Source organism: Haliotis rubra, unplaced genomic scaffold, assembly GCF_003918875.1.
Source record: "Haliotis rubra isolate DU_JTF1 unplaced genomic scaffold, ASM391887v1 Scf718, whole genome shotgun sequence".
Taxonomy (NCBI): Eukaryota; Metazoa; Mollusca; class Gastropoda; order Lepetellida; family Haliotidae; genus Haliotis; species Haliotis rubra.
The window spans coordinates 410,931-438,543 of NW_025767433.1; the positions used below are offsets into that span (position 1 = coordinate 410,931).

The following is a 27,613-nucleotide window of genomic DNA, read 5'->3' on the forward strand; positions in this document are numbered from 1 at the left end:
AACGTTTATGAAAATCATACATATAAGATTGTACGGCAACGTTTATGAAAATCATACATATAAGATTGTAAGGCAACGTTTATGAAAATCATACATATAAGATTGTACGGCAACGTTTATGAAAATCATACATATGAGATTGTACGGCAACGTTTATGAAAATCATACATATAAGATTGTACGGCAACGTTTATGAAAATCCTACATATAAGATTGTACGGCAACGTTTATGAAAATCATACATATGAGATTGTACGGCAACGTTTATGAAAATCATACATATAAGATTGTAAGGCAACGTTTATGAAAATCATACATATGAGATTGTACGGCAACGTTTATGAAAATCATACATATGAGATTGTACGGCAACGTTTATGAAAATCATACATATGAGATTGTACGGCAACGTTTATGAAAATCATACATATGAGATTGTACGGCAACGTTTATGAAAATCATACATATGAGATTGTACGGCAACGTTTATGAAAATCATACATATGAGATTGTACGGCAACGTTTATGAAAATCATACATATAAGATTGTAAGGCAACGTTTATGAAAATCCTACATATAAGATTGTACGGCAACGTTTATGAAAATCATACATATAAGATTGTACGGCAAAGTTTATGAAAATCATACATATGAGATTGTACGGCAACGTTTATGAAAATCATACATATAAGATTGTACGGCAAAGTTTATGAAAATCATACATATGAGATTGTACGGCAATGTTTATGAAAATCATACATATAAGATTGTAAGGCAACGTTTATGAAAATCATGCATATAAGATTGTACGGCAACGTTTATGAAAATCATACATATAAGATTGTAAGGCAACGTTTATGAAAATCATACATATAAGATTGTACGGCAAAGTTTATGAAAATCATACATATAAGATTGTAAGGCAACGTTTATGAAAATCCTACATATAAGATTGTACGGCAACGTTTATGAAAATCATACATATAAGATTGTACGGCAAAGTTTATGAAAATCATACATATAAGATTGTACGGCAACGTTTATGAAAATCATACATATAAGATTGTACGGCAACGTTTATGAAAATCATACATATGAGATTGTACGGCAATGTTTATGAAAATCATACATATAAGATTGTACGGCAACGTTTATGAAAATCATACATATGAGATTGTACGGCAACGTTTATGAAAATCATACATATAAGATTGTACGGCAACGTTTATGAAAATCATACATATAAGATTGTACGGCAACGTTTATGAAAATCATACATATGAGATTGTACGGCAACGTTTATGAAAATCATACATATAAGATTGTACGGCAACGTTTATGAAAATCATACATATGAGATTGTACGGCAACGTTTATGAAAATCATACATATGAGATTGTACGGCAACGTTTATGAAAATCATACATATGAGATTGTACGGCAACGTTTATGAAAATCATACATATAAGATTGTACGGCAAAGTTTATGAAAATCATACATATGAGATTGTACGGCAATGTTTATGAAAATCATACATATAAGATTGTACGGCAACGTTTATGAAAATCCTACATATAAGATTGTACGGCAACGTTTATGAAAATCATACATATAAGATTGTACGGCAACGTTTAGGAAAATCATACATATCAGATTGTACGGCAACGTTTATGAAAATCATACATATGAGATTGTACGGCAACGTTTATGAAAATCATACATATAAGATTGTACGGCAACGTTTATGAAAATCATACATATAAGATTGTACGGCAACGTTTATGAAAATCATACATATGAGATTGTACGGCAACGTTTATGAAAATCATACATATAAGATTGTAAGGCAACGTTTATGAAAATCATACATATGAGATTGTACGGCAACGTTTATGAAAATCATACATATGAGATTGTACGGCAACGTTTATGAAAATCATACATATGAGATTGTACGGCAACGTTTATGAAAATCATACATATGAGATTGTACGGCAACGTTTATGAAAATCATACATATAAGATTGTACGGCAACGTTTATGAAAATCATACATATGAGATTGTACGGCAACGTTTATGAAAATCATACATATAAGATTGTAAAGGCAACGTTTATGAAAATCATACATATGAGATTGTACGGCAACGTTTATGAAAATCATACATATGAGATTGTACGGCAACGTTTATGAAAATCATACATATGAGATTGTACGGCAACGTTTATGAAAATCATACATATGAGATTGTACGGCAACGTTTATGAAAATCCTACATATGAGATTGTACGGCAACGTTTATGAAAATCATACATATGAGATTGTACGGCAACGTTTATGAAAATCATACATATAAGATTGTAAGGCAACGTTTATGAAAATCATACATATAAGATTGTACGGCAACGTTTATGAAAATCATACATATAAGATTGTACGGCAACGTTTATGAAAATCATACATATAAGATTGTACGGCAACGTTTATGAAAATCATACATATAAGATTGTACGGCAACGTTTATGAAAATCCTACATATAAGATTGTACGGCAACGTTTATGAAAATCAAACATATAAGATTGTACGGCAACGTTTATGAAAATCATACATATAAGATTGTACGGCAACGTTTATGAAAATCATACATATAAGATTGTACGGCAACGTTTATGAAAATGCTACATATCAGATTGTACGGCAACGTTTATGAAAATCAAACATATAAGATTGTACGGCAACGTTTATGAAAATCCTACATATGAGATTGTACGGCAACGTTTATGAAAATCATACATATGAGATTGTACGGCAACGTTTATGAAAATCATACATATGAGATTGTACGGCAACGTTTATGAAAATCATACATATAAGATTGTACGGCAACGTTTATGAAAATCATACATATAAGATTGTACGGCAACGTTTATGAAAATCCTACATATAAGATTGTACGGCAACGTTTATGAAAATCATACATATAAGATTGTACGGCAACGTTTATGAAAATCATACATATAAGATTGTACGGCAACGTTTATGAAAATCATACATATAAGATTGTACGGCAACGTTTATGAAAATCATACATATGAGATTGTACGGCAACGTTTATGAAAATCATACATATGAGATTGTACGGCAACGTTTATGAAAATCATACATATGAGATTGTACGGCAACGTTTATGAAAATCATACATATAAGATTGTACGGCAACGTTTATGAAAATCATACATATAAGATTGTACGGCAACGTTTATCATACATATAAGATTGTACGGCAACGTTTATGAAAATCATACATATGAGATTGTACGGCAAAGTTTATGAAAATCATACATATAAGATTGTACGGCAACGTTTATGAAAATCATACATATAAGATTGTACGGCAACGTTTATGAAAATCATACATATAAGATTGTACGGCAACGTTTATGAAAATCATACATATAAGATTGTACGGCAACGTTTATGAAAATCCTACATATAAGATTGTACGGCAACGTTTATGAAAATCATACATATGGGATTGTAAGGCAACGTTTATGAAAATCATACATATAAGATTGTACGGCAACGTTTATGAAAATCATACATATAAGATTGTAAGGCAACGTTTATGAAAATCATACATATAAGATTGTACGGCAACGTTTATGAAAATCATACATATAAGATTGTACGGCAACGTTTATGAAAATCATACATATAAGATTGTACGGCAACGTTTATGAAAATCATACATATAAGATTGTACGGCAACGTTTATGAAAATCATACATATGAGATTGTACGGCAACGTTTATGAAAATCATACATATGAGATTGTACGGCAAAGTTTGTGAAAAGCATACATATGAGATTGTACGGCAACGTTTATGAAAATCCTACATATAAGATTGTACGGCAACGTTTATGAAAATCATACATATAAGATTGTACGGCAACGTTTATGAAAATCATACATATAAGATTGTACGGCAACGTTTATGAAAATCATACATATAAGATTGTACGGCAAAGTTTGTGGAAAGCATACATATGAGATTGTACGGCAACGTTTATGAAAATCATACATATGAGATTGTACGGCAAAGTTTATGAAAAGCATACATATGAGATTGTACGGCAACGTTTATGAAAATCATACATATAAGATTGTAAGGCAACGTTTATGAAAATCCTACATATAAGATTGTACGGCAAAGTTTATGAAAATCATACAGATCAGATTGTACGGCAACGTTTATGAAAATCATACATATAAGATTGTACGGCAACGTTTATGAAAATCATACATATAAGATTGTACGGCAACGTTTATGAAAATCATACATATAAGATTGTACGGCAACGTTTATGAAAATCATATATATAAGATTGTACGGCAACGTTTATGAAAATCATACATATAAGATTGTACGGCAACGTTTATGAAAATCATACATATAAGATTGTACGGCAACGTTTATGAAAATCATACATATAAGATTGTACGGCAACGTTTATGAAAATCATACATATGAGATTGTACGGCAAAGTTTGTGAAAAGCATACATATGAGATTGTACGGCAAAGTTTATGAAAATCCTACATATAAGATTGTACGGCAACGTTTATGAAAATCATAGATATAAGATTGTACGGCAACGTTTATGAAAAGCATACATATGAGATTGTACGGCAAAGTTTGTGAAAATCATACATATGAGATTGTACGGCAACGTTTATGAAAATCATACATATGAGATTGTACGGCAAAGTTTATGAAAATCATCCATATAAGATTGTACGGCAAAGTTTGTGAAAATCATACATATGAGATTGTAAGGCAACGTTTATGAAAATCATACATATGAGATTGTACGGCAAAGTTTATGAAAATCATCCATATAAGATTGTACGGCAAAGTTTATGAAAATCATACATATAAGATTGTACGGCAACGTTTATGAAAATCATACATATGAGATTGTACGGCAAAGTTTGTGAAAAGCATACATATGAGATTGTACGGCAACGTTTATGAAAAGCATACATATGAGATTGTACGGAAAAGTTTATGAAAATCATCCATATAAGATTGTACGGCAAAGTTTATGAAAATCATGCATATAAGATTGTACGGCAACGTTTATGAAAATCATACATATGAGATTGTACGGCAACGTTTATGAAAATCATACATATGAGATTGTACGGCAAAGTTTGTGAAAATCATACATATGAGATTGTACGGCAAAGTTTATGAAAATCCTACATATAAGATTGTACGGCAACGTTTATGAAAATCATACATATAAGATTGTACGGCAACGTTTATGAAAATCATACATATAAGATTGTACGGCAACGTTTATGAAAATCATACATATAAGATTGTACGGCAAAGTTTGTGAAAAGCATACATATGAGATTGTACGGCAACGTTTATGAAAATCATACATATGAGATTGTACGGCAAAGTTTATGAAAAGCATACATATGAGATTGTACGGCAACGTTTATGAAAATCATACATATAAGATTGTAAAGGCAACGTTTATGAAAATCCTACATATAAGATTGTACGGCAAAGTTTATGAAAATCATACAGATCAGATTGTACGGCAACGTTTATGAAAATCATACATATAAGATTGTACGGCAACGTTTATGAAAATCATACATATAAGATTGTACGGCAACGTTTATGAAAATCATATATATAAGATTGTACGGCAACGTTTATGAAAATCATACATATAAGATTGTACGGCAACGTTTATGAAAATCATACATATAAGATTAATGCGGCAACGTTTATGAAAATCATACATATAAGATTGTACGGCAACGTTTATGAAAATCATACATATGAGATTGTACGGCAACGTTTATGAAAATCATACATATGAGATTGTACGGCAAAGTTTGTGAAAAGCATACATATGAGATTGTACGGCAACGTTTATGAAAATCCTACATATAAGATTGTACGGCAACGTTTATGAAAATCATACATATAAGATTGTACGGCAACGTTTATGAAAATCATACATATAAGATTGTACGGCAACGTTTGTGAAAATCATACATATAAGATTGTACGGCAACGTTTATGAAAATCATACATATGAGATTGTACGGCAAAGTTTATGAAAATCATCCATATAAGATTGTACGGCAAAGTTTGTGAAAATCATACATATGAGATTGTACGGCAACGTTTATGAAAATCATACATATGAGATTGTACGGCAAAGTTTATGAAAATCATCCATATAAGATTGTACGGCAAAGTTTATGAAAATCATACATATAAGATTGTACGGCAACGTTTATGAAAATCATACATATAAGATTGTACGGCAAAGTTTGTGAAAAGCATACATATGAGATTGTACGGCAACGTTTATGAAAAAGCATACATATGAGATTGTACGGCAAAAGTTTATGAAAATCATCCATATAAGATTGTACGGCAAAGTTTATGAAAATCATGCATATAAGATTGTACGGCAACGTTTATGAAAATCATACATATGAGATTGTACGGCAACGTTTATGAAAATCATACATATGAGATTGTACGGCAAAGTTTGTGAAAATCATACATATGAGATTGTACGGCAACGTTTATGAAAATCCTACATATAAGATTGTACGGCAACGTTTATGAAAATCATACATATAAGATTGTACGGCAACGTTTATGAAAATCATACATATATAAGATTGTACGGCAACGTTTATGAAAATCATACATATAAGATTGTACGGCAAAGTTTGTGAAAAGCATACATATGAGATTGTACGGCAACGTTTATGAAAATCATACATATGAGATTGTACGGCAAAGTTTATGAAAAGCATACATATGAGATTGTACGGCAACGTTTGTGAAAATCATACATATAAGATTGTAAGGCAACGTTTATGAAAATCCTACATATAAGATTGTACGGCAAAGTTTATGAAAATCATACAGATCAGATTGTACGGCAACGTTTATGAAAATCATACATATAAGATTGTACGGCAACGTTTATGAAAATCATACATATAAGATTGTACGGCAACGTTTATGAAAATCATACATATAAGATTGTACGGCAACGTTTATGAAAATCATATATATAAGATTGTACGGCAACGTTTATGAAAATCATACATATAAGATTGTAAGGCAACGTTTATGAAAATCATACATATAAGATTGTACGGCAACGTTTATGAAAATCATACATATAAGATTGTACGGCAACGTTTATGAAAATCATACATATGAGATTGTACGGCAACGTTTATGAAAATCATACATATGAGATTGTACGGCAAAGTTTGTGAAAAGCATACATATGAGATTGTACGGCAACGTTTATGAAAATCCTACATATAAGATTGTACGGCAACGTTTATGAAAATCATACATATAAGATTGTACGGCAACGTTTATGAAAATCATACATATAAGATTGTACGGCAACGTTTATGAAAATCATACATATAAGATTGTACGGCAAAGTTTGTGAAAAGCATACATATGAGATTGTACGGCAACGTTTATGAAAATCATACATATGAGATTGTACGGCAAAGTTTATGAAAAGCATACATATGAGATTGTACGGCAACGTTTATGAAAATCATACATATAAGATTGTACGGCAACGTTTATGAAAATCATACATATAAGATTGTACGGCAAAGTTTGTGAAAATCATACATATGAGATTGTACGGCAACGTTTATGAAAATCATACATATGAGATTGTACGGCAAAGTTTATGAAAATCATCCATATAAGATTGTACGGCAAAGTTTATGAAAATCATACATATAAGATTGTACGGCAACGTTTATGAAAATCATACATATAAGATTGTACGGCAAAGTTTGTGAAAAGCATACATATGAGATTGTACGGCAACGTTTGTGAAAAGCATACATATAAGATTGTAAGGCAACGTTTATGAAAATCATACATATAAGATTGTACGGCAAAGTTTGTGAAAATCATACATATGAGATTGTACGGCAACGTTTATGAAAATCATACATATGAGATTGTACGGCAAAGTTTATGAAAATCATCCATATAAGATTGTACGGCAAAGTTTATGAAAATCATACATATGAGATTGTACGGCAACGTTTATGAAAATCATACATATAAGATTGTACGGCAAAGTTTGTGAAAAGCATACATATGAGATTGTACGGCAACGTTTATGAAAAGCATACATATGAGATTGTACGGCAAAGTTTATGAAAATCATCCATATAAGATTGTACGGCAAAGTTTATGAAAATCATACATATAAGATTGTACGGCAACGTTTATGAAAATCACACATAAGATTATGCGGAAAGTTTGTGAAAAGCATACATATGAGATTGTACGGCAACGTTTATGAAAATCATACATATGAAGTTATGCGGCAAAGTTTATGAAAATCATCCATATAAGATTGTACGGCAAAGTTTATGAAAATCATACATATGAGATTGTACGGCAAAGTTTATGAAAATCATACATATAAGATTGTAAGGCAAAGTTTATGAAAATCATACATATAAGATTGTACGGCAAAGTTTATGAAAATCATACATATAAGACTGTACGGCAACGTGTATGAAAATCATACATATAAGATTGTACGGCAAAGTTTATGAAAATCATACATATAAGATTGTACGGCAAAGTTTATGAAAATCATACATATAAGATTGTACGGCAAAGTTTGTGAAAAGCATACATATGAGATTGTACGGCAACGTTTATGAAAATCATACATATGAGATTGTACGGCAAAGTTTATGAAAATCATCCATATAAGATTGTACGGCAAAGTTTATGAAAATCATACATATAAGATTGTACGGCAACGTTTATGAAAATCATACATATAAGATTGTACGGCAAAGTTTGTGAAAAGCATACATATGAGATTGTACGGCAACGTTTATGAAAATCATACATATGAGATTGTAAGGCAAAGTTTATGAAAATCATACATATAAGATTGTACGGCAAAGTTTATGAAAATCATACATATAAGATTGTACGGCAACGTTTATGAAAATCATACATATAAGATTGTAAGGCAAAGTTTGTGAAAAGCATACATATGAGATTGTACGGCAACGTTTATGAAAATCATACATATAAGATTGTACGGCAACGTTTATGAAAATCATCCATATGAGATTGTACGGCAAAGTTTATGAAAATCATACATATAAGATTGTACGGCAACGTTTATGAAAATCATACATATCAGATTGTACGGCAAAGTTTGTGAAAAGCATACATATGAGATTGTACGGCAACGTTTATGAAAATCATACATATGAGATTGTACGGCAAAGTTTATGAAAATCATCCATATAAGATTTTACGGCAAAGTTTATGAAAATCATACATATGAGATTGTACGGCAAAGTTTATGAAAATCATACATATAAGATTGTACGGCAAAGTTTATGAAAATCATACATATAAGATTGTAAGGCAACGTTTATGAAAATCATACATATAAGATTGTACGGCAACGTTTATGAAAATCATACATATAAGATTGTACGGCAAAGTTGATGAAAATCATACATATGAGATTGTAAGGCAACGTCTATGAAAATCATACATATAAGATTGTAAGGCAACGTTTGTGAAAATCATACATATAAGATTGTATGGCAACGTTTATGAAAATCATACATATGAGATTGTAAGGCAACGTTTATGAAAATCATACATATAAGATTGTACGGCAACGTTTATGAAAATCATACATATAAGATTTTACGGCAAAGTTTGTGAAAATCATACATATGAGATTTTAAGGCAACGTTTATGAAAATCATACATATAAGATTGTACGGCAACGTTTATGAAAATCATACATATAAGATTGTACGGCAAAGTTTATGAAAATCATACCTATAAGATTGTACGACAAAGTTTATGAAAATCATACCTATAAGATTGTACGGCAACGTTTGTGAAAATGATACATAATGATTTGAATTTCATTCTTTACAGCTGAAAATCAGCCTAACGTGTGTATTTTAATTGTAGATAATATATGCTTGGAATATTGTTGAGTGCAGCGTTAAACAATTCTTATATTTGTAGTGGAGAAGTATCAACGCCACCTACGGGGATGAGGCAATGCTCCTGAACGTGGCAATCGGAGATGGCATCATTAATGCGCCAGCCTCTTTCAGAGAAACAAGCAACATCCACGTGTTTTCCAGGGTATTTTTGTATTTTTACTATAATTGGCTAAATTAAGTTTCAAACTTTAATTGACGAGACTTCTTGTAACCTTAACGTTCATTTGAATTTACTCGCACACTAACCGTTTCATCCAGGTTAGAATTGATCTTCAGAAACCCATGCTTGTCGTAAGAGGCGATTAACGGGATTGGGCAATGGTTGACACATGTCATCGTATCCCAGTTGCGTAGATCAATGCTCATGCTGTTGATCACTGGATTATCTGGTCCGGACTCGATTATTTACAGACTGCTGCAATATAGACGATTATTTACAGACCGCTGCCATATAGCTGGAATAATATTTCGGGAAGGAAAAGACCTCTTCAGCAACACAAAATCACTCATTCATGTCAGCAAAACCTGTTATCTCATTTCAGCAACTTGTTGCCATGAGAAATTCCGTGGACAAAGAATGCTATGTCAGACATATCATAGAATCCTTTGAAGATTTAAAAGAGAAAATAGGCGGTATTGAACAGGTATGTGTACTTTCAAATATGTATATGAACATGTTGTTTTAGGTCATCATACTAGCTGAGCTAAATACATCTATGTCAATTCATACAGTTATAATTGTTTTTATTGTGACATTTACATGATACATGACATGGGCAGGTCACATGACCAAGAAGCTGACGTTCAGAAGTGTATGACCGTCACATTTTGACATTCACACAGTTTTCACGAGTCTGTTTTCTTGAAATGACGTGAACACAGATGGATTTGTTCCACATTCCTGGAGAATTTCCTCGGAATTTCAAATGAATATAGAGGCGTTGTTTCTGAATCATTTAATTTTGAGATTTACGTTTTAGCATGAAATAGGCCAGTCGGACAGTTTGACTGCATGTCCTCTCAAAAATATCCTCAATCAGTGTGACATGTGACAGTCTAAAGGGATCTATAGATATACTTTAGAATCTATCTGACACATCTCTCAATAATCCATGATGAATAACACTTGTAATCGGCGCAGCTTCTTGAAGTACTTCGAAATTTTCTCTCGATGCCCTATCGTGTTGGCCAAATTGACGAACGGTATTTGATGTAAAACTTATTACCATACGCAGTCACTGTTACTTGACTTACAGAGGGTCTTCTTAAGACACATTTTTCATCTGTTATGGCATGATTTGAATCTCTGTGTTGTTACCCAACCACAGAAGAGGTTCATTCAGATGAATTTGTGCATAAATGTAATCGCCTGTCCGCTGGCCTGCACCTAGCCTGCAACTTTCTGTCGGGCAAGAGAATCTGAAATGTCTCTAGTCTGACTTGCTCGTAAATGTTTAATGCTTTGTACAATGAGCAGCTTATACTTTTTCAGTCCATATTTATGAAATTAAGCTAAAGTTTAGCTATAGCTGTGGACATTATCTACCCCACCGCCCCGGGATACACGAGATAAACCATTTGACACATGATGTGTAGTTTTATGCTTATTACATTGATAGTACCATAACGAAGTTAACGAATGAAACATGTCCCAGTGAAATTTGATGTTTGATTTTGAAAAGCCTGAAAAGCCTCTGCCATACTCACATGCAGGAAGTGCATGACCCATGTCGTTCAGATGTGTGGAGACGTTTGAACATTCTTTGGAAAGAAGGTGTCAATTTCGGTCTGATTCAATTCTCTATAGCTGTCTAGGTTCTGACCTGTAATATTAAGACATAAGATATTTTCGTTTATAATTTCTAAAGCACAACTCATCTAAAGGCAAACTCTCCGAAGACTGGATCGACGTGAAGAATGTTTGCCCCATCGAGTCGTCGGCTGTTGAGGAACTCCTGGGAGATAAGATCGACTGCTTCTGCCGCTTCCACAAAGTCTACTTCATCGGCCTCGTGCACACCGGAACCGTGGATCTCACAAGTAAGTACTGCCTTGCATCGATGTATCAGAACATCACTCACATACTTACAGTTAAATATTGTCTATGAGTATTTTAAGTTAAAACTCGAAAGTAAGTGGAGAAGATAGCACTGATTAATGACAACAAACGTGATCTTAATACCAAAGCCCGTGCTTATGTACTGCCGAAACTGCACAACAAATACTGAAGACACCAATATCACCGAGCTTACAATCAATGAAACTGTGTGTATGGATGGCAAAATCAACCCAGTTGTAAATATGCTGTATGATTCCCATGGAGTTGAGATTGATAATACATCGTGCCGTTGGAGACTGACATCCAATGATCGAGGGAAAAACAAAGCGCCTTTCAGGATATTGGCGCTATATAATTATATATAAATAAAATAAATAAATAAATAAATAAATATAGGTATAGTCCGTTTGGCTCAAAAGCGGACAGATGAATTGCAATCTAACTGGAAACTAATAACTATAAAATACACAATGAAACACTGATCATAATCAAAATATCAGACCAACTCTGTGATTTTTTTGCAGAATTTATGGCCTAAAAATAAAAAAGTTGTTTAACAAAATATCATTAAAATATTGACACAGTTCACCATTTGTTACGAGTGTGGAGTGCAGAGAAAGGGACAGCTAGGTGTGCGAGAAAGGATGGAGACGGCACAGCACAGGTTAATGTATCAATAAGTTTGTCGGCACTTGTGCACGTGCTTCGCTAACACCTGGCTGTCCCTTTCTCTACACTCCTTCCTCGTAACAAATGGTGAACTGTGTCAATATTTTAATGATAGTTTGTTGAACAACTTTTTTTAATTTTAGGACATAAATTCTGCAAACAAATCACAGAGTTGGTCTGATATTTTGATTATGATCAGCGTTTCATTGAGTATTATATGTTTATTAGTTTTTTAGTTAGATTGCAATTCATCGGTCCGCTTTCGAGCCATACGCACTATAGGCCGTTGTATGGTGTTGTGTTCAATGTTGTATTGTTCAAGGGGGCTATGTTATGGATGTTTTTTATTGCACACGACAGTGACATAAACAAGAGGCTATCAAAACGTTTTGAGCCTCAAATACTTCTGATATGTGCATGATAAAAATAACTGTATGATATCGAAGGGTGGTTCATATCATTCACATACACGTAAGACTGACAGGCACATGATCTTAGTCTCCGGTCACGTGACATCTAATCACGTGTACCCCTATTGAGACGGCAGACATGGATAAGCTTGAGTGCAGAGCAGTTCTCGAGAGCCACGCGGCAAAGCACATTGAAGAGAGATTGACAGCAGTACGAGGGTAACATATGTTATATTTGGGATTACACTTTCTTAGTAAAGTACAAATTCTAGTACTTTTTGGGTTGAGTCCCTTCCGGGATTCGAACCCGCACCCTCAGAGTCAGGCACCTAATCGCCAGCACACAAAGTCAGACGCCCAGACCGCTCAGCCACCGCGGCTTCCACACAAAAAATGGAAGTCGGACAACTGGTAGTCTAGACTGCGGACTTTGTGTACCACTTTCTAAAATGGCATTGTGTATTTCATAGCTTTCGGCCGTGGGAGCCGTGCCAGTTAACACTTATCAGAGGGGTACGCAAAGTCCGCAGTCTAGACTACCAGTTGTCCGACTTCCATTTTTTGTGTGGAAGCCGCGGTGGCTGAGCGGTCTGGGCGTCTGACTTTGTGTGCTGGCGATTAGGTGCCTGACTCTGAGGGTGCGGGTTCGAATCCCGGAAGGGACTCAACCCAAAACGTACTAGAATTTGTACTTTACAAAGAAAGTGTAATCCCAAATATAACATATTATGTTACATTTGACCACTTTCTAAAATGGCATTGTGTATTTCATGGCAGTACGAGGGGACTCAGTACTCGTACTGTTGTCAATCGCTCTTCAATTTTCCATATTTTTTAATACGAATGCCACTCTTCATTAGACATTTTTGATTGAGAATGTCACTACCTGTTCCATATTGTCTCATACAATTGCTACTCTTCATTAGACTTTGTTGACTTAAAATGTCACTAAATTGTCCATATCGTGTAATACAAATGCCGCTCTTAATTAGACTTTGTTGACTTTGAATGTCACTAAATTGTCCATATCGTGTAATACAAATGCTACTCTTAAGTAGACTTTGTTGACTTAAAATGTCACTAAATTGTCCATATCGTGTAATACAAATGCCGTTCTTCATTAGACTTTGTTGACGTAAAATGTCACTAAATTGTCCATATCGTGTAATACAAATGCCGTTCTTCATTAGACTTTGTTGACGTAAAATGTCACTAAATTGTCCATATCGTGTAATACAAATGCCGCTCTTAATTAGACTTTGTTGACTTAAAATGTCACTAAATTGTCCATATCGTGTAATACAAATGCCGCTCTTAATTAGACTTTGTTGACTTAAAATGTCACTAAATTGTCCATATCGTGTAATACAAATGCCGCTCTTAATTAGACTTTGTTGACGTAAAATGTCACTAAATTGTCCATATCGTGTAATACAAATGCTACTCTTAATTAGACTTTGTTGACTTAAAATGTCAGTAAATTGTCCATATCGTCTAATACAAATGCCACTCTTAAGTAGACTTTGTTGACTTAAAATGTCACTAAATTGTCCATATCGTCTAATACAAATGCCACTCTTAAGTAGACTTTGTTGACTTATTTTGATCATTTTCAGCGCCATCAAGACGACGAAAACGTTCAGTGGCTGCCCCCGTATCTGTTGCCAGTGCTTGTTGCTGCTGTACTGAACCTGTATAACCTCACTCAAAACTGCTGACTAGTGTGCATTCTCGACGTTTAAATGTATGTTATCAAAAGAAAAACGTTATGAATATTAATGATGCACCGTTGCAATAAACCATTAGTTGGACTCAATCACTTCTGAGCAGTTGTGTGTGATCTTTGTTTCTCACAAAATAGACTGATTGAGTTTAGTTTTACGCCGCTTTTAGCAATATTTCAGCAACATCACGTCGGGGGACACCTGAAATGGGCTTCACACATTGTACCCATGTGGGGATTCGAACCCGGGTCTTCGGCGTGACGAGCCAACGCTTTAACCACTAGACTACCCCACCGCCCCCACAAAATGGAAACATTGAGAATAATCATGTATTTATTCTTTGTAAAAAGGTTGAACGTCATTTATTCGCCAGCCTTGTTGAAGTACAAGTAGGTACTGTTGAGTTAGAATTCAGGACGGCTCCCAACCGTATAGAAGTTCAGGAAAGTGGAAAGACGCTGGGTAGATTCAGAGACTGATGTCTTGGAAATTAGAATTAAGTTTAAAATCCTTTTTTGAGAATTACGGGGATGTTGAGCACTTGGGTTCTGATTTTATATGGTCTCCCAGCAGTGAGTGAGTGTCATGGAGGTCATTTGATGGAGCAGTCACAAATATTTTACCTACTTTATGGCGTCCTGGAGACGAACAACGGGATCTTCATGTCACAAACAACCAAACAAACAAACATATATATATATATATATATATATATATATAAGGGCAAATCCGACCTTTGGGCGACAGTACTATAAGCTGCGACCTTTGGGCGACATTGCCATATATTACAAACGTACATTGATTTTTTTATATTTCTTCGGTTATATACACTTTAATTTGATAATTAAACATTAAAAGAGGGGATAAAACCTTGTACATATATGCAAATAGAGAATATATTTTTGATGTCGCCCATACCGTGTCGCCTAAAGGTAAAGTGTACGGCGTACATGTTTATATGCGACCTTTAGGCGACTGTCGCCCAAAGGTCGTATATATATGTCGCCCAATGGTCGCTTATGTAATATACATATATATATGTCGCCCAATGGTTGCTGTTTAATACTATATACGTGTATACATTTCCATGGCTGCTTATTTGATATATATGTCACCCTTTGGTTGTTTATGTCTTGAGCGCCAAGGAAATTATATTTCATATCTGTGTGCATGAAACTGACTTTCTTGTTTCCGATCTTTATCATCGCACGTACAATCAATTCATAGTTTTGTGCTTAATTTTCTCAAATATGATGCAGTCAAACAAATCCGGCTAGTTAGAATTAATACTGAGATTATGATTACTGGTAATATTTCTAAAAATATTATGCTGTAACAGACATTTATCATTTGGCATAACTTGCAATTATTGTTTCCCACTCAAGCGCCGATGTGCCCTTGCTTCATATTAATTAGTGTCCGTTGTTTACCATTCGAGGTTTGCTAAGGATTAAGTTTTAAGGATATGTTAAGATTAACCAACAACTAAATATTAAATATGCCCATACTCAAACACTGAAAACCTCTATAGGAAATAGAGGGGGTGGGGTGGGGGAGGTAAGAAAACGACATCGTATCGATTCCCGTGAACGAAGACGATTTTGTCAGTAAAGACGTCAAATTTTCAATTAAAAATTATTAAACAATTTTATTTATCTTTTTAGTTCTAATTTTGTTTTGCTAGGCATTGTATTATGTGTAGGGATTAGGATTAGCGTGTGCATTTGCCTCGTATACACCGTCGGAAATGGAAGTCAGCTGTGTACACTTTTCCCCGTGATCTACCGGTGATTTAGTTAAAATTTATCCTATATTACCACCCGATGAATTCTAATGGAGTGATCGAAAATAATCTAGTATCTGAAATTATTTTTGTGTTTCCATAAGAAATATATTGTTTCGTTTTAATTGCAGGATTTGCTCTAAAAATGTAAAATATCTATAATCATAACTGAGGTTATGCGAGAGCACGCACTATGGTGTTTTGCTGGATAGGATTTATGCAAGGAACAATTTGACCTGTCACCGATGAGGTTTCGCGCGATCTCGCTTATTCCACCGTGAAAACACTTCGTTGACATGTAATAGTCCAACTGCAAGAAATATTACTTTTAGCGAAAACAAATATGTATACAATGTACGTATCCATTTCCTGCCAAATACACTTCAATTCGAGGCGTGAGTAGATGTAAAATAATAGTGATTGTTGCGACTAATGCGGACCGAAGTTAAAACATCGGGGAGACACAGCTGCAGGATATAACTGCAGTTGATATAAACATTCTTTTTTTACCTTTTGAGTAAAATTAATAAACTGGATTGCAAAGTCCAGATATGAAAAACGTCTTTTTAACGAGATAAAGTAACAACATCATTAACTTTCGTCATCAAATATGGATTGGTTGAAACTAATTCTAATGACTGATCACAATGAAGAGATGAGCAAAGGTTGCATACCATCTAACCACAGCCCATTTTGAGTCAGTCGGGACTATTCTCGTTCTCTTATCATACACTGAGGCAAACCAGACGACTCCTGAATAAACTGGGGGCTCCGACACTGTGATTTCCCAAATGTCTGGTCTGAAAACCATTTAAACAGAGCCCATTTTGAGCCAGTCGGGATTATTCCCGTATTCTTATCATACACTGAGGCATACCAGACGACTCCTGAATAAACTGCATGGGGGCTCCGACACTGATATTTGCCAAATGACTGGTCTGAATACCATTTAAACACAGCCTATTTTAAGCTAGTCGGGACTATTCCCGTATTCTTACCATACACTGAGGCATACCAGACGACTCCTGAATAAACTGGGGCTCCGACACTGATATTTGCCTGATGTCTGGTCTGAATACCATCTAAACAGAGCCCATTTTGAGCCAGTCGGGACTATTCTCGTATTCTTATCATACACTGAGGCATACCAGACGACTCCTGAATAAACTGGGGCTCCGACACTGAAATTTGCCAAATTTCAGGTCTAAATACCATTTAAACAGAGCCCATTTTGAGCCAGTCGGGACTATTCTCGTTCTCCTATCATACACTGAGGCATACTGGACGACTCCTGAATAAACCAGGGCTCCGACACTGATATTTGCCTGATGTCTGGTCTGAATACCATTTAAACGCAGCCCATTTTGAGCCATTCAGGACTATTCCAGTATTCTTATCATACGCTGAGGCATACCAGACGACTCCTGAATAAACTGGGGCTCCGACACGGATATTTGCCTGATGTCTGGTCTGAATACCATCTAAATACAGCCCATTTTGAGCCAGTCGGGAGTATTCCGGTTCTCCTATCATACCCTTAGGCATACCAGACGACTCCTGAATAAACTAGGGCTCCGACACTGATATTTGCCTGATGTCTGGTCTGACTACCATCTAAATACAGCCCATTTTGAGCCAGTCGGGAGTATTCCGGTTCTCCCATCATACACTGAGGCATACCAGACGACTCCTGAATAAACTGGGGCTCCGACACTGATATTTGCCTGATGTCTGGTCTGACTACCATCTAAACTGAGCCCATTGTGAGCCAGTCGGGACTATTCTCGTTCTCTTGTCGTACATTGAGGCATACCAGACGACTCCTGAATAAACTGGGGCTCCGACACGGATATTTGCCAAATGTCTGGTCTAAATACCACCTAACCAAAGCCCATTTTGAGCCAGTCGGGACTATTCCCGTTTTCTTATCATACACTGAGGCATACTGGACGACTCCTGAATAAACTTGGGCTCCGACACTGATATTTGCCTGATGTCTGGTCTGAATACCATCTAAACACAGCCCATCACCGCACTAGATCCGCAAGTGCTACCACTCCACGCCCCTATTTTTTCCAAATCAGCTTCGGAGACTCCACCATGGAAAATGGAGCCATATTCCACCCCAGTGCGAACCAATGATAGGAACAAGAAAAAATTGTAAGTTTAATAAGTACTATTTATTAAACCAAATAGTTTTGACATTCTTATTTGCATAACTTTGCAAAAAATTGTAATTGTGGCATTTACACTTCTCTGATCGAGACCTTGACTAACATTTGTCAGGTTAAATTTCTGACAATGTTGTTCTGTGATAAGGTGTTTCACTCTTAGAGGGTGGGTTCAAATCACACAAGGGATTCACTCCACCCTCTACCAGCAAAGTACTAGTATCTGTACTATACTGGGAAAGTGAATTCCCAAATGTAACATCCCTTAGAAATGATCTGAATATTTATTAAGTTAATTTCATTCTTAAAATGTGTGCCATCTCTTCCTTGTCCTTTGCTGCTGTATTTTCTGCTTGTTCATCATTTTTGCTCTCAGCTGAACTTAAGAGCATTCGTGCTTGGAAATCTGTAGAAATGACTGAATGGTCTCCGTTTCTGAAATATAACAAAGTTTTCAGTATGTTAAAACATCAAGGTACAGTGAGTATCATCACTCAGCTTTTAGTCCTATAGTCTTTACCCAACTCCCCAACTTAAGGTTTTATTAGGACAAGTAAACATTTGCCATTTTAAGATTTAACTAATTTGTTATCATTATGAGAACTTGTGGCCTAAATATACTATTCACCCTTTGCTATGAATTAAATCATTGATTCAACAGAAAACTATATTGTGGGATCAAATTTGGTTTAAATATCTAAGCTTATTGTAAGCATGGATCCTAGGTTTCAGTATGTCATTTCATCTTGTCGATCCCATACCTGCTATTGACAGGTGTTGTTTGTTTGTAAATGACTCGTTCCATGATTTGCAAAATGGTTGATTGGTGCCATTAAAACCATTTTTATGGTTACTCATGTATCAAGTGCATAAGGTTAGACAAAAGTAGCTGTTTGCCTACAGAAGGGTTACTATATTATTATTTATCAAGTTTTAAATGTATACAATTTCAAATTATAAATCTATGTGTAAGTATAGTCTGGAAAATTTGTGATCCTTAGCAAAGTGTGAGTAATCAATGCAATATACAATATAACAATCTATAGTCATTAAATTAAGTTTGCTATAACGTAGAATAGAAATAGTTCTATAAAGATGAAGCCTTGAGTATTCAGGAAACTTTAATCTGGTAACATGGCTGAAAATTGAATGGGAGTGACTGCCACTGTCTATGAGTGAAATGAGGGTCAGCACTAGTAGTGAGTGAGTTTAGTTTTTAGCTAAGACAAGCGAACGCTTAAACCACTAGGCTACCCCTCCGCCCATCAACCCTAGTAGTAGTAAGCGCTTCATTAAGCAGATACAGACTGAATACCACAGAGAAAGGGAAAGGTGGGAGGATGTCCAGATAGATACTGGTTAACTTTATTGCTTAGTGTTTATCAAACTAGTGAAATGATGATGAAACAAACCATTGACGATATTAATATGCAGCAACATACACATGTTTCGGTATATACTCAGAGAAATTATTACGGCAATGATAAAATAATCAAAGCAACAAGAAAGTAATTGAACAAAAAAGACATTTTAATTAAAACAACATTTTGATTGACAAAAATGGCACCATTAGGTTTTTGTATAACAAAGGTCCGAACTGAAAATATGTAAAAAAAAAAGGAACATATCTGATTCGCTTAACTTCTAAACCAAACTTCATAAAATTCTGCATACAATTGGCTCAGAGATTTTTCTCCAAATCTCCTACATGTCATGCAAAATGCAATTGGAACCAGTTGATTACATATGTCAGCAGTATGTCAGCCAAGTTCTAGCAGTGCTAAAGGCTAAGGGTTAGTTATCTAGTTAGAAAAAAGACATGGTATGTTTTCAGATTTGAGAGTTTTGTTGTGTATTTGATAAACAGAAATTACATTTAGAGCACATAAGTTTAGCTTGAGGTTGAAATATAAACAATTTTGGCATTGACTACTCAATGAAACCCACAAATCTAGAAAACATACAGTATGTACTGACACTGTAGAATACAAACATGATCTGTCATTTTTGTAATTTTTATCTATCTAGGTGACACATATCATTTGAAGTGTTGAATCATAACTTACATCAGTCAATACAGACTGCAAGGAAGAAATCTTAACCCTTTAGTACGTATGATTTAATACTACAGCTCAGTGCACAGTACTACAGCTGAGTGCACAGTGTGACAACCAAACCCAACTTATCCATATGATATAACTAGATTACAAACTGATTAGTGAAACAGCCTCTTTAGGGACACACAGTTTCATTACATTCGACTGTAGTCAAGTGAACTACAGAGAGTTTGGTATATACACTATATATGATGTGTAATAGGGGTGTCGCGATACGCGAATGTATCGATGCATCGATACATTTTTACTGACGATACGATACGCGATACATGCTTGCGTGTATCGATTCCTATTTTAAAACTTTATCGATTCAAATTTTTATGCTATATCCATCTCCTTCAAAGTCTTGATAGTAAAATTATACGAGATCGCTCCGATAAATAGATGTAGCTAGCTTTACTTAAAAAATAGGTTGGAAACTAACAGCTTTTGTGATTGGCTAAACTATTTTGATGGACCAATCAGCGAGCGCGTACGATGCCGGTAAGGTAATGCTATGAAAAGGCGCGAAAATTTTGTATCGCGCTACGTATCGTATCGTGACCTTAAAATCGTGATACGTATCGTATCGTGAGATTGGTGTATCGTGACACCCCTAATGTGTAACCCAATGGTGTACTGATAATACATATGATGTGTTGCCCACAGGTCTACTGATTGTATGATGTGTTGCCCTAAGGTCTACTGGTAATATATCTGATGTGTTGACCACAGGTCTACTGGTGATATATAAGATGTGTTGCCCTCAGGTCTACTTGTGATATATAAGATGCATTGCCCTAAGGTCTACTGGTGATATATAAGATGCGTTGCCCTTAAGCAGTGTTAAGTCTACTAGGGACATATAAGATGTGTTGACCACAGGTCTACTGATTGTATGACGTCTTGCCCTAAGGTCTACTGGTGATATACATCATGTGTTGCCTAAGGTCTACTGGTAATATATCTGATGTTTTGCCCTCAGGTCTATGGTTGATATATAAGATGCATTGCCCTAAGGTCTACTGGTGATATATAAGATGCGTTGCCCTAAGGTCTACTGGTGATACATAAGATGTGTTGTCCTAAGGTCTACTGGTGATATATAAGATGTGTTCCCCTAAGGTCTACTGGTGATACATAAGATGTGTTGCCCTAAGGTCTACTGGTGATATATAAGATGTGTTCCCCTAAGGTCTACTGGTGATATATAAGATGTGTTGCCCTAAGGTCTACTGGTGATATATAAGATGTGTTGCCCTAAGGTCTACTGGTGATATATAAGATGTGTTGCCCTAAGGTCTACTGGTAATATCTAAGATGTGTTGCCCTATGAGGTCTACTGGTGATATATAAGATGTGTTGCCCTAAGGTCTACTGGTAATAATGATGTGTTGCCTAAGGTCTACTGGTGATATATAAGATGTGTTGCCCTAAGGTCTACTGGTGATATATAAGATGTGTTGCCCTAGGGTCTACTGGTGATATATAGATATTGTTGCCCTAAGGTCTGCTGGTGATATATAAGATGTGTTGCCCCCTGGTGATATATGTGATGTGTGTTGCCCTAAGGTCTACTGGTGATATATATGATGTGTTGCCCTAGGTCTGCTGGTGATATATGGGATGTGTTAATATGTGATGTGTTGCCCTAAGGTCTACTGGTGATATATATAAGATGTGTTGCCCTAAGGTCTACTGGTGATATATAAGATGTTTGTAAGGTCTTCTAAGTGTTGCCCTAAGGTCTACTGGTGATATATGAATGTGTTGCCCTAAGGTCTACTGGTGATATATAATGATGTGTTGCCCTAAGGTCTACTGGTGATATATAAGATGTGTTGCCCTAAGGTCTACTGAGTAATATATATGATGTATGTTGCCCTAAGGTCTGCACTGGTGATATATAATGCGTTGACCCTAAGGTCTACTGGTGATATATAGGATGTGTTGCCCTAAGGTCTACTGGTGATATATAAGATGTGTTGACCCTACTGGTGATATATATACATGTGTTGCCCTAAGGTCTACTGGTGATATATAATGATGTGTTGCCCTAAGGTCTACTGGTGATATATAAGATGTGATTTGCCCCTAAGGTCTACTGGTGATATATATGATGTGTGCCCTAATGTCTACTGATGTATGATGTGTTGCCCTTAGGATTACTGATAATATATATGATTAGGTTGCCTAAGGTCTACTGGTGATATATAAGATGTGTTGCCCTAAGGTCTACTGGTAATATATATGATGTGCTGCCCTCAGGTTCTACTGGTGATATATAAGATGTGTTGCCCTAAGGTCTACTGGTGATATATAGATAAGGATGTGTTGTTGCCCTAAGGTCTACTGGTGATATATAATGATGTTGCCCCCTAAGGTCTACTGATTGATATATGATGTGTTGCCCTAAGGTCTACTGGTAATATATATGATGTGTTGCCCTAAGGTCTACTGGTAATATATAATGTGTTGCCCTAGGTCTGCTGCGGTGTCTATGATATATGATGTGTTGCCCTAAGGTCTACTGATTGTATGATGTGTTGTCTACCGATGTGTTGCCCTAGGTCTACTGGATAATATATAAAGGTCTAGTTGCCCTAAGGTCTACTAGTGATATATAAATGCGTTGCCCTAATGTGTTGCCCTAAGGTCTACTGGTGATATATATGATGTGTTGCCCTAAGGTCTACTGGTGATATATATGATGTGCTGCCCTAAGGTCTACTGGTGATATATAAGATGTGTTGCCCCTAAGGTCTACTGGTAATATATATGAAGTTGCCCTAAGGTCTACTGAGTGATATGAGATGCGTTGCCCTAAGGTCTACTGATTTTATGTGTCTCCTGGTGATGTAATTGCCCTAAGGTCTACTGGTGATATATAAGATGTTTGCCCTACGATCTACTGGTATTATGTATGATGTGCTGCCCTACTGATATGTACAGATGTGTGCCCTTAGGTCTATAATATATGATGTGTTTGCCCTAAAGGTCACTACTGGTGATATATAAGATGTGTTGCCCTAAGGTCTACTGGTGATATATAAGATGTGTTGCCCTAAAAAGGTCTACTGGTGATATTATAAGATGTGTTGCCTAAGGTCTACCAGTGATATATAAGAAAAGGTCTACTGGTGATATATAAGATGTGTTGCCCTAAAAGGTCTGCTGATTATATATGATGTGTGTATTATGTGTTGCCCTTAGGTCTACTGGTAATATATGTGATGGGTTGCCCTAAGGTCTACAGTGATATATATGATGTGTTTGCCACTGGTGATGATATATATGATGTGTGTTGCCCTAAGGTCTACTGGTGATATATAAGATGTGTTGCCCTAAGGTCTACTGGTGTCTGCTGGTGATATATAAGATGTAATGTTGCCCTAAGGTGCCCTACTGATTGTATGATGTGTTGCCCTTAGGTCTACTGATAATATATATGATGGGTTGCCCTAAGGTCTACTGGTGATATATATGATGTGTTGCCCTAAGGTCTACTGGTGATATATATGATGTGTTGCCCTATGGTCTTTACTGGTGATATATAAGATGTGTTGCCTCAGGTCTATGGGTGATATATAAGTCTACTGGTGATATATAAGATGTGTTGCCTCAGGTCTAAGGTCTACTGGTGATATATAAGATGTGTTGCCCTAAGGTCTACTGGTGATATATATAAGATGTGCGTTTTCCCTCAAGGTCTACTGGTAATATATAATGGTGTGTTGCCCTTAGGTCTACTGGTGATATATATGATGTGTTGCCTAAGGTCTACTGGTGATATATATAAGATGTGTTGCCCTACAAGTCTACTGGTGATATATAAGATGTGTTGCCCTACAAGTCTACTGGTGATATATAAGATGTGTTTGCCCTTAGGTCTACTGATTATATGATGTAATGATGTTGCCCACAGGTCTATTGAAAATATATGATGTGTTGCCCAAAGGTCTGCTGATAACAGATATGATGTGTTGCCCAAAGGTCTTCTGATAAAGGTCTGATGGTGAATATATATGTGTTGCCCAATGGACTGTAAAAATAACAGATTGGATGTGTTGCCCAAAGGTACGTAAAAATAACAGATTGGATGTGTTTCCCAATGGGCTGTGATTATAACAGATATGATGTGTTACCCAACATTCTACTGAATATTAATACATATATATATATATATATATATAGAAGTTGCCCGATGGTCAACAAGATACATCCTATTCATCATCAACACAGACCTTTAGACAACACATCCTAGTTGCATACAATGGAATTTAGCTTGATTGATTTACTAATGACCTGCCAGGGACATCATAGGCAGCGGTCGAGATAAACACATTCTTGACCTTAATATAATGATATGATATGTTATTGGTGTTCACTTATCTTGATATCTAGAAAGACACCTACTCAAAAACTGGTGGTACCTTTTGACTTCAAGTCATCTGCTGATGAACAGTATATCCACCTTTACATTTTAGTACCTTTCTTACAGATACTACATCTGAATCCTGAAAAGATAAACAAAGAAAATGTATCTGCTGACATGGAATAGAGGTGTCTTCAGTTCTCATTTGATGAATTTCATATTATTATGAAGGACACCAAAACATTAATGCAAATGTATCAACAATTACATGAATCATTTGTTAACAGCCCATTTAAACACCAGATACAATTATGTAAAACAAATTTAATTGAGAACCCACCCATCCCCACTCCAACCGGCCCAGAAGTGATATGAACATAATGAGTGTCAGAACTTGAATACACTGATTATCCGATGGAAGATTGAATTAAAGGACAACAGACAAACAGCAAAAATGTAGGGAATATGTTAATTTGTATACTCTGTATTGAAAAATGCCAATCTTTTCTGAATTGTGTGCACTACTTAAACACGACACACGCATCAGCTCTCTATGAAACTGTGGTAAGATATGAATACATAGTAACCTAAAAGTGAAAATGATATCTCTATTATAAAAAGACATGATTATTGCAGGGATAAATTTTTGGATTGCAAATGTTTGGACATCAATCAAGGTGCAAAAGTCAATAGAAAAGCTTAAAATGTTGGAAAATTACCCTATTGATAATGTGAAAAGCAAATTCTGCCAATTTTCAAAATTTCTACATTTTCTGTAAAGTTTTCCATGATCAGAACCACAATACTTGTCTGAACTGCTTGTTATGAGGGTATATACAGTTTTTTCTTTAGATTTTTTCATATATGACATCAAAGACAGACTATCTGTATATAGGGCTATTGCATGTCTAACAATTAATCTCTTATTGGCCATTTTGAAGTTTCTTGATGCTTTTTATAAATAGTAAAGATCCTGTATTGAGATAATACCTAAAACATGTATTGCTGCACTCAGTACTGATCGCACACTACCATTCAAGATAACTGTACTATTGTTAGTGAAGGATTTAAACAAATTGCAAAAGATTCATGAGGCATTACTTCATCCGGGAATTGCTGAGTTTGTGGTGCTGAATTCTAAAGGTAGGCCAGAACAATGTTTGAGGTTAGGAATGCCACGATATTATCGATACTTTTTCTAAGACGATACAATCATTGATACATTCAAAACTCTATCATTATTTGTTTTGAAAGTATTCATTTAAACATGTTTTAATATGTATCGTTCACATTTTAAAATTGTATCATGTTTTTATGTTATGAGAGTTATAAATGATTATTTTTCATACACAAAGATGTAGGAAATTAGAACTTTTAATGTCTGAGAATAGAAAATGTTGATCTTTTTCAAGGACTCTTATAAAATATAAAATATTTAATGTTCAAAAATGTAACTAATTTTACACAATAATGCAGTGAAAATAGGTATCATGATACATATCGAATCATGTCATGAGAATGTCGTGATACGTATCGATTCATGAATCTTATGTATCATGACATCCTAGTTAGAAAGGTAGAAAAATTTTAACAAAGCTGTAAATTGGTATTCACAACTTCAAAATCTAGTAACATGAAGGTGTATTGATCTCTGGATCACACTAGCCTACCCCTCCTCCTCCCATTGGAATGCCTGAGACTCCCCCTCAGATTCTGCAATTTGAAGGTCACATTTCTCCTCTGCCAAGCTCAACGTGTCTTGGTCCCGTTCATAGTTGTCAGTATTATGTAACATTAAAATGTGTTAACAATATTATTCTCAAAATGATTATGAACTTAAATTCAAAATTTAGCTTAAGAAATAATATTTTTTCTTCTGAACTGATAAAGTATTTAAAATTCTACATGATTTAGTTATCACCCTAACAAAATACATAAATTATGAATTTACAATGTTTCATATTCAGAAACCATTGTTAAAATAAAATTGACTTACCGGGCATAAACTGGATTCGATAGGATTTCCATGTCTAACAGGACCATCCAAGACTAGCAATTAGTCTCTGAATATATATAATTTTGATAGAATCAAACAAATCCTTTTAAACTGAAAAGGAGCTCCAGTGAGATGGGAGATTCCTGAAACTAAGTAAATCTAGACTTGCCTAAATTAGGTCTTTATCATTGCAGAAAGGCATAGACGGAAGTAAAAATAA

At 35.1% G+C, this 27,613-nt stretch overlaps 1 protein-coding gene and 1 long non-coding RNA gene across 2 annotated transcripts in view; one reads left to right on the plus strand and one right to left on the minus strand.

Annotated features, from left to right (window-relative positions):
* Positions 1 to 15,068, plus strand: part of LOC124259333 — a 57,662-nt gene extending 42,594 nt beyond the window's left edge. Inside the window, exons 3-6 of the mRNA XM_046693457.1 lie at positions 10,130 to 10,252; positions 10,653 to 10,754; positions 11,979 to 12,150; positions 14,865 to 15,068. Coding sequence (XP_046549413.1) covers positions 10,130 to 10,252; positions 10,653 to 10,754; positions 11,979 to 12,150; positions 14,865 to 14,947 — 480 coding nt within the window. The 3' untranslated portion in view covers positions 14,948 to 15,068. The remainder of the gene's footprint in view (positions 1 to 10,129; positions 10,253 to 10,652; positions 10,755 to 11,978; positions 12,151 to 14,864) is intronic.
* Positions 15,069 to 19,296: 4,228 nt separating this feature from the next.
* LOC124259334 lies at positions 19,297 to 25,540 on the minus strand. Its single transcript, XR_006893823.1, has 2 exons — positions 25,456 to 25,540; positions 19,297 to 19,361 (listed from the first exon to the last, which is right to left on the minus strand). It is a non-coding gene; the product is annotated as an uncharacterized LOC124259334 (long non-coding RNA).
* Positions 25,541 to 27,613: the final 2,073 nt, after the last annotated feature.